Source organism: Monopterus albus, unplaced genomic scaffold, assembly GCF_001952655.1.
Source record: "Monopterus albus unplaced genomic scaffold, M_albus_1.0 scaffold83.1, whole genome shotgun sequence".
NCBI lineage: Eukaryota > Metazoa > Chordata > Actinopteri > Synbranchiformes > Synbranchidae > Monopterus > Monopterus albus.
Genome location: NW_018127963.1, coordinates 698594 through 719626, shown reverse-complemented (window position 1 = coordinate 719626; position 21033 = coordinate 698594). Strand labels below are relative to the sequence as shown.

At 40.6% G+C, this 21033-nt stretch overlaps 1 protein-coding gene across 1 annotated transcript in view; it reads right to left on the bottom strand.

Annotated features, from left to right (window-relative positions):
- trabd2b (TraB domain containing 2B) overlaps positions 1 to 21033 on the bottom strand; it is a gene marked incomplete at its 5' end in the record, with an annotated part of 68901 nt that overhangs the window by 10373 nt on the left and 37495 nt on the right. Inside the window, 2 exons of the mRNA XM_020607043.1 lie at positions 10518 to 10692; positions 20879 to 21025. Coding sequence (XP_020462699.1) covers positions 10518 to 10692; positions 20879 to 21025 — 322 coding nt within the window. The remainder of the gene's footprint in view (positions 1 to 10517; positions 10693 to 20878; positions 21026 to 21033) is intronic.

Genomic DNA, 21033 nt, shown 5'->3' with positions numbered 1-21033 from the left:
TCATCACAGGCTCAGTCTCTTCACCCTTCCTTTTCTGTGTCCTTCCTCTATTCTTCCATCTTTCCATTCTTCCCTTTCTACATGCTTCTGAACAACTTCTAAAGTGCAAAGAGAAACTGAAGAGAAATGGTAAAGGGAACCACAGTGAGCATTTATACATGGAAGATAGAGAACACAGAGGAAGAGAATTTGGTTTTTGTAGAAACAAAGGGGTTTGCAATTACACTGTGTAAACAATGGATCAACTGATATGCACTAGTGGTTGAAAATAATCTCACATGGCTTGCAAACAGACCACCTCACACTGTATAAAATTGCACAAATAGAGTAACAAAGGAAGAGAACACACAAGAGGTAGGAGAGAATACTGTAAACTGGTAGTTCAGTGGCAGGCTAAGTGACTAAAAAAGAGAGAGGAAGAAAATAGTGGTAGAAGGTTCGTGGACTCCTGGAGAGATAGATGGAGAGCATGATCAGAGGGCAGGAAGGATTGCATTGACATACTCTTTCCACTCAGCCAGAATTCACGTTGGGTAATGTTGCTACATTAGGATCCAAACAAACACAAGCTGCTGCCTCCCAGTTGTTGGAACAGCAGATGAGAGAAAGATGTGAAAATGAGGGAACAGAGAATGAGAGTCAGTGAAGAGAGAAACCTGATGAACAGACAGGAAAACTGAAAGTCCACCCTTCCACTTCATAACTGACAAGGTTGTGTTTCCTTTTAGATTTGTTTGGAATTGTGCCTGCAGAGAGAAAGGATGGGGAGAATTCCTCTGTGTGAGTATATGGGCAACAAATTAAAGTAAAAACTAACATGCAAGGTGCTGAACCACCATGAACACCCAGAGTAGCTTCAGTCCTTGGTTGTGTAGACTGTATAGAAGAACACAACACAACTCTTCCAAAATATATTCCCGCACCTGGTGTTTTGATATTGGTGGTGAAGAGTGGTCCAAAACTGGACCACTGGCCCACACTGCTCCAAAATCTCTTGTAGGTGTTTAATTGACTCTATTTTTTCCATAAGAAAAGCACAAGAGCAGTGTAAGCTGCTATTGTTAGCATACCTGGCCAATTAACATATGGGCTAATGATTTGCCCCATGCCTTTATATCAAATCTAAGGGGCATGTGTGAGGCGTGTTTCTAACTACATTGTTTTATGGGATTGCAAGTTATGTTAAAATAATAATGCCTGTTCAGGACTGAAATATACTCTCTGTAGGAGTCGAGACAGCCTATAGCAGAGTTTAAATTTGTCACAGGTGTCAGGTTTGCTGCTGCTGCCTGTCTCTCTCTCTCCCTCTCCTCAGCTCCAGGCTTCCAGGAGTGACTCGCAGCTGTTGTGAATCCCCTGATTACAGGCGCAGCCAGACTCCCAGTCAACGCCAGTTCATTGTGAACCACTGACTACGAAGTTTGGCTCCTCAGTAGACAACAAACCTTGCTCTACAAACTCTACACATCGACAAGTATGACTGTTCTCTGTTTCTTCCCCACTATAATTAACCCATGCGTCTCTCTGTTGGTTTCCAGCCATTCCCTTGCTTCCTGGGCTACTTCTCTGCTGCAGCCTCCAGTACAAGCTCCAGCCCCAGCTCGCAGCCTCACGATCCCTAGCAGCAACTCACCCGATTGGCATATCTCTGCCTGGGCCTCTCGTTTGCTGTGTCTTCAGCTCGAGCCCCTGCCACAGCACTCCTGCTCTGGCTCAAGCAGACTCTCTTATCTCCGTTCTGGCACAACTCCCTTCAGTTTCCCCTTATCTGCTGTGAACATTCGGTAATAAAACCACTATGCAGTTTGGTCCCAGCTTATTTCCTCTCCTGCCATTTGGTGAGAGAGCGATCGTAACAACAGGTTTACCTCATTTCAGTCTGTGAGGATGCTGGCTCTTTCTCCAAGACATGCAACTTCATCCTCAGTCTTTATTATGTTTGTAGCCATCATGTTTAAAACCTTTGGGCAAGGTTCTCATTGCTTTCACCCAGTTCTACCATTATCTTACATTAGCCTGCTGAAATGGATTCAATTAGCTATTTGCTGTTGTCAGCAACATCCAGTCAACCAAAAGTAATAAACCTGTGTTTGTGTGCTTCTCTGTGAAATTTTATTAAAAATGGAGGCAAAGTAAATATGCTACTGCCATCACTGTAAACTGGATATGTGATGTGTGAGAATGGAAGTCTTGACAGAAGCATCTTAGCAAAGGGTCAGTTGGGTTGAGATTCAGTGACTGTAAAGGCCACATCTTTCAACAAGCCCTTATGCCTTGTATGGAGGCATCTACAATTGTTAAAATTCCATTCATGGATTCAGGTTTTTCCTTTAATTTATCACCTGATAATGTGCCAACCAGTGTGTGCTGTTTACCTGCAATAGTGGTTTCTCATACCGTATGTATTTATGTATTTATTTTGTGAATGTGTATAAGGGAAAGATTCTCTCTGACATAACCTGCATAGCTCTATACCTCTCTTTCCTTGAACAACATGTGAGTAACACAACAAATATTTTAATAACCCCAGCTTCCCCACACCTTGCTGTGCATTTCCATTTACAGTTTTACAGATCCCTCTATAAATCACATAGCAGCTTTTGGATTAACAGAGCGAAGCCAGAGAACAAACTACCCGCGGCACTTCAGAGGAAGCTTAACCATTGCCTTGAACACAGAGGGCTGCTTTCACTTAATGTGTAAATTTAAAAAGACAGGCTGGTAAATTCCACTTCTCAGCCAAGCTCAAGGTTTGTAGAAGTGGAACAATGGCATCCCTCACTCATTCCTCATTTCCATCATGACTTCATTTCCTATGCATGTGGTACGACGTCTGTCTGTCTCTCTGCACCATACTGATGTGTCATGAGTGACTGCTTTTAGCAGGGCTGTTCACGTCCAAGGTCTGGTTGACGTTCTGGTCAAATACAGAGATCAAGAGAGCTATGAGGATCAGATCCAGAGGCCAAATGCTGCATGTAGTAGGCCTGACACTGGTCCATGTCAGAAGGGCCGGAGGAAGGGCTCATTGGTTCACTGTTAGAAGCTTTAAAAATGATTTCCTATGTCTAAATATTTAGATTGTGTGAGCTTGCCACTGCAGTTTGTTAAGCTCTCCCAGTAAGCAGAGAGAAAGTGAAGAAAGTGGGTGAAGTGAGGGGAAAACAGAAAAGCACAGAGAGGGAAAAAAGTAGCGGTGCAGTAGGTCCAAGTAAATGGGGTGAGCTGAGCCTGTAGTGGAGCCATCCTCTCTGCTTGATGGGATAAGAAGAATATAGTGAGCAGCTGGTCAACTGGTGGAGAAAGACACTTATACACACACACACACACATATGATGGAAGAGGCTACATATTCCTCACAGAGCTTTGTCCCATGGCAGTTTTATCTCTCTGATCTCATTCTTGCACCAACAATTTATTTCCTGTCCTCCACCATTCAGTGGGGAAGGGAGAAGCACATTGGATTTTAATGTGAGCATGTGGAGAATAATAACAGATGTCCTTTCTTTATAAACACTTTTCTGCATGTCACCTTGTTTATGTGTTTAAACAGAGTGCATATTTATATGCATGTGATAATGTGGTGTGTGAGTGCTACTGACACACATTAGAAAGACATGTTGCCCAGCAGGGATGTGCTCAAAGATGAAAGTAAGGGTGTAGGTAAAGTATTGTGTCAGTACAAGTCTATACGCTCAGCTGGCAGTCACACCAAGCTAAAACAGCTCCAGCCTAATACAACAATAAATACTCCCTCCATGAAAGTGATAAAGTTCAGATTTTATTGAAACTGTCTTTGACATGTGGAGATTTAACCATATGATCATTTTGGAAGGTGTTGCACTGCATTATACTGACAGGAGTTTGCATTATTTTGTCCAGTCCATTTAAATTCTGAGGTAAGGGTAAATAACTGAAACATCTTTGTACAGTGCAGTTCAACAACCGCAAAACAGCCATACAGTTAAATCAAAACCTTAAATAGTTTAGACAGAAACTGGTTGTCACCACTAGTTTCTCCTATATGCATACATGTAGGCCCGTGTAATTCTTAAAGGATCAAAGCAAGCTAGACTAAAGAACCTGTGTGTTTCTGAAATGTAGTATTACACTTATTGGCTCTAGGTCATGAGCTCTTTCAGTTGCTAATGAAGTGTGTAATCTTTGAATAAGCAGTACTGATTCAATTAGAATGAGGAATCCCATCAGTGTAGCTAAGTTACCATAAGATGAGTTCCATGCAACCTCCCTGAGTTACATTCCTTAATATTACAGAAGGCTCATAACCGTACATGGATAACAAGGCAGAGTTGATTTTGTTACTACAGTAGCTGAAAGGTATGTGTGTAAATGTGAGACAGCAGCAGGTTGAAAGGATAGCTAGGACAGACCAAAGAGATAGCAGACAGAGACTGAAGAGCAAGACAGCAAAAAGAGCAAGATGCAATGAGAGACAGACTGGAGTGCACCCAGAAAGAGACAGACAGTCAAATGAGGAAAAGGGCTGAGAAAAGCGCTAGGAGAGGAAGAGCCACAGAGACAAAGCAACATGCATGCCAGACAGATGCTCCCCTAGTCAACACCAACACCAGAACACCACAAGTGACTACTAAACACATGGTCCCACTCTGCCTGCACCATAGGCCATTGCAGGCCTGCACAGCAGAACACATGTGCAAAAATCAACTTTCAGATAATACATTCAAAATCACTCAAACTTCAAAACAAACAATATTACATGTACATGTGTATTTTTGACAGTAACTACTTTTTTTGGCAATAAAGATCTTTGTGGATCAGATCAATATGTGTCACAAACATATTGCACACAAATGCATGTAAGGGTATGTGTGTGAAGTGGTGTCAAGGCTGTGGCAGTAAATTCTTTGGGATGTTTTCAATAAGAGTGGTGGTAACCAGAGAACTGACAAATGAGAACCTGCTGAAGCACACCACAGCACTCCAACAACACACAGCTCACCCTCACGACACTTCTCCACCCCTCAGCACAAATATATGTAGCCTACTCGTCTGCATAAATGACTGAATGCATGTTTTGCTGAATGAATGATAAAAAGACATTGAAATTTGTTTCTGTTTACAATAGCAACAAAACAAGTGCCCAATGACGTGCTTTTCCTTTCACTGCTCTCATCGCTGTGTCATCCTGTCCAAGAAGAAACAGCGATGAGTTCATTTGGCTTCACGAAGAATGTTACATCATGCTACAGTTGGTGCCTCTGATTGGAGCTCATTACATGATACTAATGGTACCAGTCAACAGCAGTTACCACAGGATGAGAGACTGTGAGAAGACTGGAAAGGTTGAATAGAAATTTTTGATAAATAATCTTTCGATAAAACAGTGTTAGTCATTTTAGCCAAGAAATTGTTTGACATTTTCCCTGTTTCACCCTTTATGCTAAGCTAGCATTGCAGCTCTTGGCTGTAGCTTTACATTTTAACAGGCTATAAGAGTGGTATCACCTCATCTAACTCTTGGCGAGCAAGCACGCCTTTAAATCTGAAACCTTTTTTTTTGTTATGGCTGTGTTTGCAAATAATTCAAACATTAAGTTGTCAGCTCCAGATCCTGCAAAAATATCTGTGACTTCAGCTGTTGTCTGCACTAAATAATCACACACTTTGTCTTTTGTTTGTTGCCAGATTGGTAGTGCATTTGTAGTCTTACAATAATGTAAATTCACTGCACATTAATTCCACTGCTTAAAATATATCCTGAATGTGAGACAGAGAGACAGCGGCCACCAAGTGAGAGGGCAATACTGGTCACTCAGTCTCTTTTATATGGCCCAGGGTAGTTCATTTATGCCCTGTTGGAGCTTTTTTACCTTTGTAACTTACATTAATAACTCCTTGGCATTTGTATGCATGTGCATGTGTGCAGGATGGAGGGAAAGGGGCACAAAAAAAGAAACAAACTTTTTAAGCAAGTACAAAAGTATTTATCTTGCACAAAAATGTATTTATGCTACAGGAAAGTGTTGGTGTATAGTCAGAGGAAAGGGGGAGTCAGAGTCTAGGAAGTAAGGTGCTGAGCCCAGCAGAGATGGATTTCTTGCCTGAACTACTTTATACACATGTCGTGTAGTTTAATTACCCTGTGAAAAAACTCACTAGGACTTCAGTAACTCTAGAGGACCTTGACCTGGTCTTGATCTGGCTCTTTCCTCATAGCCCTGCTTTCTTTCTGTGCTCTGGACATGGTTCAGGGTGGAAGTGAGGGGTCCAAGGCAAAAGCAGCTGTTTATCTGTTGTACGGCAGAAACTCAACCCGATAAACAGCTACTTCACATAAACTGTGCCAGGAGCCAGAACATCTCAAGTTCCATGTTATGATTATTCTATTTTATAATCTATAAGAGTACACCTCACTATGAACACAGCCTGCAGTTACACACATCATGTTAATGTGATTTTTGACATCTGACCATAAAGATCGGATTTTATGTGATCATATTATCATCCATCCGCATTTGGCCTAAAATGGTTATACAGTAATACATCTCCCTAGGCTGTATTTCTTTTGAAATATGTCTGGATAAATTTAAAACCCTCACACCTCCTGGCCTCTTTATTTCTCATCATTACTCAAAATATGCATTGTGGTTAGATTGTAATCAGAGTGCAGTATAAACAGAATTGCTTTTTACATAGCAAGCCTGCCCACTTCCAGAGCTATTCCCAGAAAATCTTGAAGAGCACTGTGAGCACAGTCAGCTTCTGTCTGGGCTATCACTTAATATGTTCTGGTCTGGCATCACTGCATGATAACATTTCATTGCTGAGTATGGCCAAATGGGAGACCAGGACCAGCAGGGACAGTTACAGGACTGTAAAGGCATCACTACTTTTTTGATTATGTTATTATTATTATTATTATTATTATAGCTTTGAAGTTTTCCTAGAATGAACCTAGAAGACACTCGGTGATTAGCTGCATAGTTTCTCTAAGCCAGACACTAATTACATACAGATTGTGAGCACAAAGTTGAATGAAGCATGCAACACAAATTTTCCCAGTCTTCACTCATTGAAACCTGCTCTGCCTTTACTGGGACTTCTGTGGGACTTTACTGACCCTTCTCTTTGTGTATGTGTGTGTGTGAGAGAGAGAGAGTGAGAGACTGCTGTTCTGTTTGTGTGCATACACTGTATCTGAACACGTATTGTATGCATGTATAAATATGAATCCAACTGTGTGTGAGCAAGTGTGTGTGCACCCAGCAGGGCTATGGTTCTTATCGCTTCACACTAGCTGTCAGTTCCCTCACACACATCGCTGCAGCCGGTGACCTGACACGCAAGGCCAAGTTGGATACATGGAGAAGTTAACATACCTGCCTCTCCAAAGGGCAAACCTTTAACAGGGGCCAACCTGGGAAACATGAGGCTGCATTAGAACAGTCTGTACTATTTGGCTAAATGTGACGTGACAGTGTCCCTGTTCAATTTCCCAGATGACAGAAATGTGCCAGGTGACACAGTTTGCAGTGAAGAATGAAAAACGTCATATTAATGTAGATGGGGTTTGAACACCGTTGCGATACCATCGTTCATGTCACTATCTCTTCAAAGTTAAACTGCTTGCAAGGAACTGTTAGTGGTCTGCTTTAATGTAAGCTAACAAAATCTGAGACTCAGCCACATGCACAGTCACATTTATTCACAGAAGATTTCTTGGCTGAAAACCATTCTTTTTCACCTCATTCATGTTGAAACAGCCATACATGTTTATATTCAAAAACTGCCCAGTAAATATTACATGTTAGCAAGGGCATTTAGACATTGGTGCCTTGGTAGCAGTACAGTCAATGCTGCAAAAAAGATATCTTTTTTGCAGCATCTATCTTTTCCCTAGGGGATTCAGTCATTTAATCATGTAACTCACATGTCCAGTTTAGCATTTACTTTCTGCCCTCTGTGCTTCTATTTGAATATCACACTCACACACTTGAGTGTACAGTGCTGCATCAAAGCTTTAACCCTATCCATATATAAATTAGTTTGCTATGATGTAAATAATGAAATATAATGCAGTATAACAATAAAACCTCATCACAGGAAAACAAATACTCTATACTAAACACATCCCCATTTTCCTTTAGATTATTCATCTGACTTGATAATGTTCATGGATGCAGCTTAATGTACAGTATTTTATACACAATGCATAATTTACTTAGATTATTCATGTGACATGCACAAATGCACAGTATATCACATGATATTGTACAAAACATACACCAATCAACCATAACATTATGACCACTGGCAGGTGAATTGAGCAACACTGACCGTCTTATTACAATGGCACCTATCGGTGTGTGGGGTATATGAGGCAGCAAGTGAACATTCAGTCCTCGAAGTTAATGTGTTGGAAGCAGGAAAAGGTGTAAGGGCAAATGTAAAGATCTGAGTGACTTTGACAAGGGCCAAACTGTGATGGCTGACGACTGGGTCAGATCATCTCCCACACTACAGGTCTTGGTGGGTGTTATGGTCTGTGGTGGTTAGTACCTACCAACAGTGGTCTAACAGTGAACCAGCGACAGGGTCATGGACACTCAAGGCTCACTGATGATGATGTTGATCTACTGTAGATTAAACTTTTAATTTCAGGCATTCTTTTCAAACGATTTGTTTTATTTAAATCTTTGTTAAAATGTTGAAAATTAGAAATACAGACCAATGGTCTCAATGAAGAGAAACACTCAGCAGCTGTAGTTGTGTTATCACACCTAAAGTGGGGAGGCTGTTGAACTGGTATAAAACATTATCTCTAATTTGTCCTCATGACCACAGTCTTCACTCCTTTTACATGTGTTTTTCACTGAGTGGTTTACACATTTAATCTTCCTGACAGTAGAACTATGGAAGCAAATGGATTCAGTGAGCTGCAGAGTGACACGAGCACCATCCAACTCATGTTTACACAGTACTAGGAAGGTGGTCATAATGTTATGGCTAATCAGTAATAAGAGACAGAGACACACACACACAATCCAGTTTACCTTTGGTATTAATAAAGAACTCTATCCATCTATCCAGGTTCTTCCATGATAGGAACCTACCAAAACGGTATGTTTTTGACCAAATAGCTTAGTAGCTTAAAGAGATGTCCCATCTATCCCTGAGTATTTTATAAACAATGCAACATTTTAACAGTTTGTAATAGGAAAATCTGCTGTTTCATCACTTCCTCATTAGTCCTCTCTCCAGCTCCTGCTCGGCCTTTTCAGCTCACAGATTTGGACCAGCTGTGTTGGCTTTTTGAGGTTCATATGATTTTCATTGTTTCATATACACAGTGTGTCACAGGATGAAAGGATGTATCATCGAAGTATAATTGCACAAATCCATTCCTCCATTACAGTCATAACACATATGCTAACTTACAGTGTGCAGTCTGTTCATATCCACATGTGCACTGACACACACATAGCAACTGTGTGGTGCAACAGTGGCCTTGTCCAAACAGCACTAAGAGCAGAGGGAACAAGAATATGCTCTGAGGAGAGAACCAGGCATTCACCATTAATCATACACTGTGGCACACGCACTCATGTGCGCTCACACACACACTCTCACCCTAGAGGTGTACAACCCATTTTCAGATGCACAAACCCAGGTGCACAGTCGTAAAGTCAACAGAAACAGACACCCACCCACCTGTTTTTGAGGCCAAACACACTTACATATGCACATTGCTACACACACACTAACACAGGTTTATTTTCATTCCTTGTTGGGACTACATTGTCTTACATTCATTTCCTGGAGCCTAACCCTAACTAAGTTGTCATTCTAATATTTAGTGGCGACCAAGTACCCAAAGTATGGGTAATACTAGGCACACACACACGCACGTCGGTCAGGACACACCATTCAGGAAACATTAGCAGCATTAGCCAGGAATGCTAACTGAAACAAACAGCTCATGGTTTTTTCATTTCTGAGGTGGGAGCTGGCCATAATTGAGACTGTGTGTGTGTGTGTGTGTGTTTTATTTCTTGGGTGGGAGTTGGCCATAATTGAGACTGTGTGTGTGTGTGTGTGTGTGTGTGTGTGTACACTTGCAGAGATGCATAGTTTTTCATGCCAGAGATCTGGGAATCATTCTACCCTATTATTGTTCTGCTTTTTCTCTAGTTTTGCTTTCAAACCCAAAAAAGAGAGCAAATTGTTCACCATAAACCCACATTAGCACTGACAGAATCATCAAAGCAAACCTGATCTCACTTTTACTTCACAATTACATGCAAACACACACTTTGAGTTTCAGTCACAATGTATTTGGAAACACCATCTTTAATCTAAATTGCAGATTCAGGTTAGAGTTGCTGCCATGATGGATTCTCATATTGTTTGGCCTACAGTGATAGACATCCCATAGCTAGTAGGTCAAAGGTCAGCTAATGTAGTGTGCTGTGGTGATAATCAGAATCGATATGTCATCCTTCACATTCCAGATGCAATATCTGAGTCTCCCTTACCTGCACCAAAAGCAAAGAAGTAAGTCTGGTTGGGATTTCTGTGCAGCAAGGCAGACACACGGCGAGCCATTCGCTCATTGCGTTTATAGATGAGCTCCTGGCGGAAGTAGCTGTCAATCTGCTGGGCTGTCATTAGGTCATGAGCTGGCAGGGAGCTGTTGATGAAGTGAGGCAGCTGAGAGGAGAAGACAGAGAGAAAATTTTGAGTTTGAAAACCTTTATTGTAAAAATTCATAGCAGAAGAAAAAGTGTGTGAATCATTTAAGACATACATCAAACTGAAAAAGAAAAAAAGGGCATTAAAGAAAACTGAGATGGAAAGAAAGGAAAGGACTGAATGAGGGCACTGGTGACAAACTGGTAAATGTGTGTGCCCGAGTGAGACCTGGCACCCAGAAGTGTTTGTGATGTGACAGCTTGAAAGAAATTGACCATCTCAAGGCTTTGCTTCACAGGCTGGTTTTTAAATGAGCAAGTATCAATGCATGGGGCAGAGTGAGGGAGGAAAGAAATGTGTCAGCACTGTGTGTGTCTGTGTGATCAGACTGTCTTTGCACTTTTGTGTGCATGTCAGTGTATACTGATGTGTTGTATATATGAAGATAAGTGCATGTACAAATATATTCTTTAGTGCGAATGTGTGTCTAATTTCTGTGTGATTTCTCAAAACAGAGAGCTCATGTTGGCTCCGTTCCACCCTCAGCCTCATCAACAGATTTAACAGGATGTTAATCTGGGAAGATGAGCAAGCGTTGGCAGTGAGGTAGCGAAGGTTCAAGTCACAAACACACAGCTATCTGTCTCTGTCTAGCTCATTCACTTCCTCCCAGGGTGTCATACTAGGATTTTTCTGATGCTTTCTCTTGATATACAGTATGTGCAATAAAATATGAATTATGGTAAAATTGCTGAAATCCCTGAGTGCCTCCATTTGGGCTCTTTGTAATGCTCTGGCATGCTGTTTGCTGAGTAATAAAAAAGTCTTTTCTTAACTTAGGACTGTTGCTGCTACTGTGGGACTGAAATTCTACTCCATGTGTTGTAATTTCTACTTTTGTCATTATGAAATTAATTATGTCAGCTAGAATCACCTATGATACATTATCTAAAGTCCACTGGCCAGATTATCTGGCCTTATTATAATATGCTTGGCCCAGATATGTATCGGTTATGCTGATTTTCAGGGTGTAAAATTAGTGAGTAAAGATACAGTACTGTGCAAAAGTCTTAGAACACCATTAGATTTGTTGTTTTAGTAATGTTATGATGACTATATACGGTGCCTTGCAAAAGTATTCATACCCCTTGAACTTTTCCACACCTGTCATGTTACAACCACAAATTTAATTGGGATTTTATGTGATAGACCAACACGAAGTATCGCATAATTGTGAAGTAGAAGGAAAATGATACGTAGTGTTCGTGATTTTTTACAAATAAAAATCTGAAAAGTGGGGCATATGTATTCAGCCTCCCTCAGTCAATACTTTTACTGTTCACCACATATTCGTTGTTCATTTTCCTTCCACTTCACAGAGAAGAAGAGTTGAAGAGAGTGTCTGCAGCCTTCAGTGAAACATGGTGGAGGGTCTGTCATGGGTTCAAGACTTCAAGACCATCTCCCCCAAAAAATTCAAGCTGCGCTAATGGAGCCTAACCCTAACTAAGTTGTCATTCTAATATTTAGTGGCGACCAAGTACCCAAAGTATGGGTAATACTAGGCACACACACACGCACGTCGGTCAGGACACACCATTCAGGAAACATTAGCAGCATTAGCCAGGAATGCTAACTGAAACAAACAGCTCATGGTTTTTTCATTTCTGAGGTGGGAGCTGGCCATAATTGAGACTGTGTGTGTGTGTGTGTGTGTGTGTGTACACTTGCAGAGATGCATAGTTTTTCATGCCAGAGATCTGGGAATCATTCTACCCTATTATTGTTCTGCTTTTTCTCTAGTTTTGCTTTCAAACCCAAAAAAGAGAGCAAATTGTTCACCATAAACCCACATTAGCACTGACAGAATCATCAAAGCAAACCTGATCTCACTTTTACTTCACAATTACATGCAAACACACACTTTGAGTTTCAGTCACAATGTATTTGGAAACACCATCTTTAATCTAAATTGCAGATTCAGGTTAGAGTTGCTGCCATGATGGATTCTCATATTGTTTGGCCTACAGTGATAGACATCCCATAGCTAGTAGGTCAAAGGTCAGCTAATGTAGTGTGCTGTGGTGATAATCAGAATCGATATGTCATCCTTCACATTCCAGATGCAATATCTGAGTCTCCCTTACCTGCACCAAAAGCAAAGAAGTAAGTCTGGTTGGGATTTCTGTGCAGCAAGGCAGACACACGGCGAGCCATTCGCTCATTGCGGTTATAGATGAGCTCCTGGCGGAAGTAGCTGTCAATCTGCTGGGCTGTCATTAGGTCATGAGCTGGCAGGGAGCTGTTGATGAAGTGAGGCAGCTGAGAGGAGAAGACAGAGAGAAAATTTTGAGTTTGAAAACCTTTATTGTAAAAATTCATAGCAGAAGAAAAAGTGTGTGAATCATTTAAGACATACATCAAACTGAAAAAGAAAAAAAGGGCATTAAAGAAAACTGAGATGGAAAGAAAGGAAAGGACTGAATGAGGGCACTGGTGACAAACTGGTAAATGTGTGTGCCCGAGTGAGACCTGGCACCCAGAAGTGTTTGTGATGTGACAGCTTGAAAGAAATTGACCATCTCAAGGCTTTGCTTCACAGGCTGGTTTTTAAATGAGCAAGTATCAATGCATGGGGCAGAGTGAGGGAGGAAAGAAATGTGTCAGCACTGTGTGTGTCTGTGTGATCAGACTGTCTTTGCACTTTTGTGTGCATGTCAGTGTATACTGATGTGTTGTATATATGAAGATAAGTGCATGTACAAATATATTCTTTAGTGCGAATGTGTGTCTAATTTCTGTGTGATTTCTCAAAACAGAGAGCTCATGTTGGCTCCGTTCCACCCTCAGCCTCATCAACAGATTTAACAGGATGTTAATCTGGGAAGATGAGCAAGCGTTGGCAGTGAGGTAGCGAAGGTTCAAGTCACAAACACACAGCTATCTGTCTCTGTCTAGCTCATTCACTTCCTCCCAGGGTGTCATACTAGGATTTTTCTGATGCTTTCTCTTGATATACAGTATGTGCAATAAAATATGAATTATGGTAAAATTGGTGAAATCCCTGAATGCCTCCATTTGGGCTCTTTGTAATGCTGTGGCATGCTGTTTGCTGAGTAATAAAAAAGTCTTTTCTTAACTTAGGACTGTTGCTGCTACTGTGGGACTGAAATTCTACTCCATGTGTTGTAATTTCTACTTTTGTCATTATGAAATTAATTATGTCAGCTAGAATCACCTATGATACATTATCTAAAGTCCACTGGCCAGATTATCTGGCCTTATTATAATATGCTTGGCCCAGATATGTATCGGTTATGCTGATTTTCAGGGTGTAAAATTAGTGACAAATTATACAGTACTGTGCAAAAGTCTTAGAACACCATTAGATTTGTTGTTTTAGTAATGTTATGATGACTATATACGGTGCCTTGCAAAAGTATTCATACCCCTTGAACTTTTCCACACCTGTCATGTTACAACCACAAATTTAATTGGGATTTTATGTGATAGACCAACACGAAGTATCGCATAATTGTGAAGTAGAAGGAAAATGATACGTAGTGTTCGTGATTTTTTACAAATAAAAATCTGAAAAGTGGGGCATATGTATTCAGCCTCCCTCAGTCAATACTTTTACTGTTCACCACATATTCGTTGTTCATTTTCCTTCCACTTCACAGAGAAGAAGAGTTGAAGAGAGTGTCTGCAGCCTTCAGTGAAACATGGTGGAGGGTCTGTCATGGGTTCAAGACTTCAAGACCATCTCCCCCAAAAAATTCAAGCTGCGCTAAATGCAAAGGGTGGTCACACTAAATACTGACTTGGGATTGTAGAAGCCAGTTTGTTCTGAACATGTAGTGATTTTTAATATTGTGTGTATATTTCCTGTATTTTCTGGTTCTATTTGAATAAAGAGACCAAGGAGTAAATATAAATTATCGTCACAACCTTGCTAAAACAGCAAAACTAATGGTGGACTAAGACTTGCGCAGCACTATATTATTATTATAATAACAGATATCCAAGATAATCTGATTCTGTGGACTTTCTGTTTCTGTCCTGACTTCTGTCATCTTCCTTCACTGGTGCTGTTTCTTGTACAACCAGGAGTCCACCCAAATTGGAAAGAATGAAATGATGGAGGGATTTGAGCAACATTTGGGTTTTTGTGTTCCAGTAGGTCTCTACATGTGTGCAGATGTGTTTAATCTTGAATTGAATTTGAGTGTGACAAGAACACGCACATGTAAACATACAGTCCCTGACTAAAACAGTAGAATGGTAGTAAATGGTGCATGAATTAGTGTGTTCATGTACCTCATGTGCAGAAGGTGCATCCATCCAAAATTCCCTCCACTGCTCTTCCTACAGTTTGTTTCACACAATATTTGAAACATTCACGTGTGTATTTTTTCTTTGTTTTCTTTGTCATGCAGTAGGGGAACTCATTTTATACATTAAAGTCTGCTGTATTTACAAGTTTTGGGGAGTACCACTGCATATGTGAAAAAACATTTATGGTAGTTTGTTCTGGCTGAAGATTACAGGTTTGAAAGGGAGCATTAGAAAGATGTGTTCTCACCAGACCTCTGTGGCCTGCTCCTCTCTGCTTAAAGGCTAGCAGCTCAAGGCTGCATTAGCCACTACTAGCAACCGTCAGCAATAAAGCTGCATTATGCCAAATATGTTTTGGCAAGTTAGAATGTGTCCAGTAAAAAATACGGCTCTGCTGCATCAGTTTTCATATTTTCATTTAAACTGTCCATCGTGAGTCTAGTGATGTTATCACAATTTGTTAATGTATGTGGGATGATTACATTTTGTCCAAAGAGACACTGTAATTGTAGAGTAGGTTCACCTACACTTCAGCTACAGGATGGCCCTGGTGTTAACCATCCCTGTCACAAAAACTGCAGTTTTGCTTCAAATATATCACATATCTCGTTTTGTATTTAGGATGAGCTTCCACAGTTTACAAAAATAAAAACAAGTCTACAGATTCTTTTTGAATTCCATGATCACAATCAAAATTATAAGTAGAGATTTTTTTAAATCTGGAACCAAATGTAATAAAATTATAGTCTGTCATTCATTGTCCATAAATCACTGAAATTCTGTAAAATATAGTGCAAACTAAATGTGCTCAGAGTAAATTTGAAAGATCTCTGACTTTGTAACATATGGATGTCACCTGTCACAGTTCATTTTGATTCACATTCGGCAGCTTGGTGCTTGTTAATTTCAAGAGCTGATCAAATCCAATTGGTTTGCATGACATTGGCAAGGAAGCCAAGATCACAGCTATCTGTAGCCTGAAGCCATGTATGCTCTCTCTGTCATGCAGGCTCATCCAAACTGACAGAAGCAGAGTTGGATGAATAAGTTAAAGCGATGTAGAGGTGGAGAAGGAGTGCTTCATCGTTGCTCTGATGAGTGATGGTACTGTGAGTGTTTCATGATGAGAGTGTTCGGTCAGAGAGGGGCCAAGGTGGGAGTGTAGCGGTAAACACAGATAAGTCATCACAGGAAAGGCCATTAGCTGCTCTGTATCCCAACCTGCACAGGAAATGTGGAGTGACAGCAAGTTATTTCCTCCCTTCCTCACCACTGATGTTGCTCTGCACTCAGCTCATTCTGTCAGTCTCTCCTGCCAACAATGTACTCTCCTCTATTCTTTCTTTTTCTCTTTGACTGTTATTTTATCCCTCATTCTCTTATACTTTTCTTTCTTTTCCATTTCATTTAGCTTTTCCTTTATTTCATCTTTCCTTAGCATCAGCCACAGAAACATCAGTGTTTCACCACAGTATATGAGAAATAATAAAGGGAATGTAGTCAATTCTTTTGCAAATATCAGGAGAGTATTAGTTAAATTCCAATTAAATTTGACTTTGTGCTGACCATGTCACAATTTATTCAAAATGCCAAAATGTTTGAAGGTAACTTTCCTGTACAATTTTTTTCTTTATCCTTTTTTATATTATTTCAAATGACTGCCTTTGCCTTCTTTGTTTTTTGTCCAAGTTATTTCATATCTCTCTCACTTAGACTTTGTATCCCTGATGGATTTGGGACCAGCTGAGCATTAATGTTTCCTGCACCATTATGCTCTGTTGTGCTCTGGAGCCCATCATCAACCTTTTTCTAATACTGAGGCCTCTGGTTTAGGTTCTGTCATAAAACACCTGCTCTTTTATAGCCCAGAAGGTTCAGTCTCTTTCTCTCACTCTCTCTGACACACACATACACACACACACACACACACACACATACACAACCTCCTATTGCTTCTGATTACTCTAGCATGTGCTGGGGAATGTTAATACATGTTATTATGACATTAGGAGCTGGGGAGAGCTGCTATGATTTAAAGTGTTCATGCAGGAGACTGCTGTCGCCACAACTGCAGGTGAAACTGTGGCTAACCAGCTCTTCTTGGCCCCTAGAGAGAGACAGAGGAAGAAATCAGGTAAAAGGGAGATGCCTTTTGTCAAAGCTTAACAAAAGAGGCATTGTGAGTTCTGAAGTGTCTAAACAGTACATTGTGCACACCTTCTCTTACTTTGTGTGTCTCCGGGGTAATGATATGGAATCAGTTGAGCGGTGAGTTGAAGTTGTATGTTAGGCTTTAATAAGACTTAAGGATCAGCGACAGAGGGTGACATAGCATAACTGACTTATGGGGAGCTTTCGAGAAAATCTAAGAGTATAGATGGAGTGAGAGTTAATACATGTGGTGCCTGTACCAAATATGTGTGTACTATATTTTGAATGGTCTTTTTACAGTCACTGTAGCAAGGCTGGGCGTGAAGAGTGATGAGGAGGCCATCATTGAAAGAGCAGAAGCTATGTTAGGAAACGTAAAGTTAGGGGAGGTCAGATGGTGTATTTACAGCAGAGTCCAGGGTGATTAAAGTATCAAACTATAAAGTAACTTGAGGTTGAGAGCGATTAATATGACAATGTGAAGTTTTGTGCAACTGATGTCCTAAAGGTCTGAGCTGATGATTGCATAATGGTAGAGAAGTGTGTATGAGAGGGTTGCCAGCTGAAATCGAGGCTCCAATAGATTTGGTTATGTGAACACTGATGTTTTTGGAAAGAAGCAAAAAGCTCTTATTTTGTATAAATATTTTACAGTGTCAGAAACTTGATCATTCTTTTGTCTAACAAAAGAAAGCAAAACAAAACTAATTACAAAGATTCCTTGTTATTAGCATATTTTATTCATGGCAGAGTGACAAAGCCTCCAGAACAACATACTGTATATACACTGAGGCAGACCACGTCTCGGTTGGCCCTGTAAAGTGATAAATGCAAATGAGTAAATATCGTTTGCCACAGATTTTTGTCTTTTGAGATGGTCAGTGTTAAATTTAGCAATAATAGAAGGACGTCTTGCTGTGATTTGGCTGAGACACATGGTAGACTGGACCCTAATGAATCATTGCTTGTTGTGTTTTATGACATGAATGACGCTCATAAGCCAGAAAGAAGCTGCCAAGGACAAGATTTACTCTTCTACTGGACAGCACCAGCAACAGTGTTTACGTATATTCACACATTTCAGGGATGAAGTCAACTCTCAAGCAGTCATCGCCAGCTATTGTTCTGGGTACACAGTATATATATAGCGTGCAGAGGGTGACATCACACCCACAAATGTGATTAATTTGATATAGTTTTTCTGAACAAAAGAGAATATCACCCTGCTGTGGAGTTTATTGCACTGACATAAAAATGAGATCATTCTTGTTTTTCTTTGCCATATCTACAGCTGGACAGTTACAGTTGTACGTTTTGTGCTCTTATGGGCCAACATCATATAACACATTGGAAAATCTTTCATACCACGTGACAAAAGGCAAGAAAAAAATAAAAAATCTGTCAGACTAGTCTTTTTGTCAGGACTATAGACTGTATATAAAAAACAACGTCATAGCTCCCAGACATCAAGCCATAGCAAGTCGATTGCACTCTGGTGGGGGGTTTGGAGTATCGGACCCAAACCCTGCTCCCTCTATGTTAGTGTATGGGATAGATCAAAATTTTTCCCAGAGGTGATTTCTGTTGTTTTTAGTAGATATTGTCATTCTGGTGTGTGTACAGGTGGTCATTTTTCTGGTAAGCTTGTTTTAGATAAGTTATTTGATTATATAAAAACAGATGTATTTCAGATGATTTCACAGCTTTGATTGGAGGCTTTATGTTGCCATTCCACTTGACATTGCTACTACACAGAATCTGGTTGCAAGATGCCAAGATGGCAGCCACTGTAAATGCAATATACTTGCTTCACTTTTGCATAGTTGAGGGACGTAGTGACGCATCATCTATCTTTGTATTCAGTTTATGGCCAGGATATTTTTGGTCTTTTTCCATGAGTATGGGTTAGCCCTTTCGAACTGAGGCTTGTGTGGCAGAGCCATGCTGAGCTGCTCCAGAGATAGCACAGTTGTGTTTCCACTGCACCATAAAATGCATCATTTGTCTTCCACATCTTGATTACATACAGGTGATGCAAGACCTCTGAGAAGCAACACATAACTCGTGATGATAAAGTGGTGTTACTAGCTTGCAACATGGAGCCCTTGGTGCTAGGCATTATTTTAACTCCTCATCAGAAAACAAGTGTCAGACTTAATTTGCAAATCTTGCTGCCATGAATTTACAGAAAGCCAGTGCTAGTGCTGAATGTGTAAGGACTATCCCTCTGTGCAACATTTCAGCCAATCGGATATTTCAATGAGCTTGGCTCCACTTGGCCCTGAGTGGAAGCAGGGCCAGCTGAGCCAGAATCAGCATGATTACCTCCTGCTGCCACAGTAGGAACAGATGTAAACGAGGCCAACTTGTGCTCACCCACCACTGCACGATTAAAGTGGGCTAACCCTTGCTAATGGAAAAACGCCATGTGAAGTGTCCTAGCTGCTGCATTTGTTGTCTGTAATTATGATAGCAATAGACAAGTGATTATTTTTGTTCCCCTTGCTCCATGCCATTAGACCAGGTGACCATTATCAGGCTGGTATTCTGTAGTCAGATCCTACCATAAAAGTATTTGAGGGGGAACCTCCTCAATTTAACACGTCAGAGTCTGTTTCTAGGTTTTGAGGATTAGTGCTGCCTATGTGAAGAAACTGTACAAAACATTTGTGGCTTTGTGTGTGTATTGCTGCTTGAAATAATCTCACTTCATTTAGCATTGGATAGGTCTGAGAGCTGCAAGTTTGAAAAAAAAAAGCATCTGGGGGCGTAGCATTAAGTAAGTGAGCTTACCAGACCTTTGTAGCCATGCCCTCATCTTTACTTACATTACATTACTTTACATTAGCCACTACTAGCATAACTGAATCTCTGACTGTTGGTGGCTGAGTTGTATTGTGGGTAATGTAGGGTGATCCCAATTCCCTTATTTTATTGTTCCATGGTCCTTGAGCCTCACTCGACCTGGAAGTCTTTCCAGTCTATCTTACAGTAAAGAACGTCGCAGAGCTGTTATATCTGTTCTGAGGAGCGAGGATACACAAGTCCATGCTTTGCGGAAGTTTTTTATTGATTGTCAAGCCCCTTTATCAGAAATCAGATGATGATCGGACACTTCAGATGAAGGATTGGAAGAAATTACACGTCATGTCTCTAACAATATTTCCTCACTTCTTCTCTTCTTGCATCTTTTCCTCACATTGTACTTTGGTGGGACTAAGACACAGGGAAAAGATGCAAGTGAGGGAAACGTGGATGCAATTAAAGGAATTGGGACTCGCCTAATATGCCTGGCTCTGCTGCACACATTTTTGTTCAGCTGTTAACTGTGAATTCATCAGTGTTACAGCATTGCAATGTTAAACTGATGGACTGCTTTTTAATGTGAAATCTTTTGTCTATGACTTAAATTGGAAAAAACAGATTGTTATGAGAACAAAGACATGATGATCTTTTTAGGAGACTGTTGCTGGACCATGTAAAGCTTTGTAAGTGGGAAAATATACTGTGAGAGATAATGATATAAATGTTGTATTACTGGGCAAAGTGCAATAATTTGGCTTCAGAAATTTTTGGATGACGTTGTACATACTGTTGTCGACCTATTTGAGGCATTCCTTTTTCCTTGTTGGAATTCAAAAGATTGATGTATTGACCCACCCTTTAAGACAACCTCTCCATGAGGTGATCTAAAAGCTAAAGGAAGAGACTATACCTGTGAGGTGTCATGGTTGAATATGATGGAGCTGAGGTCACCGCAGTTGTAGTGTGTAATGAGGTCCTCAGTGGTGTAGGAGCCCTGCAGGCTGCCTGCTCGAACACCCTCATGCTGCAGCAGTGTCTGGTTCAAAGCAAACAGCACCTGCAGGG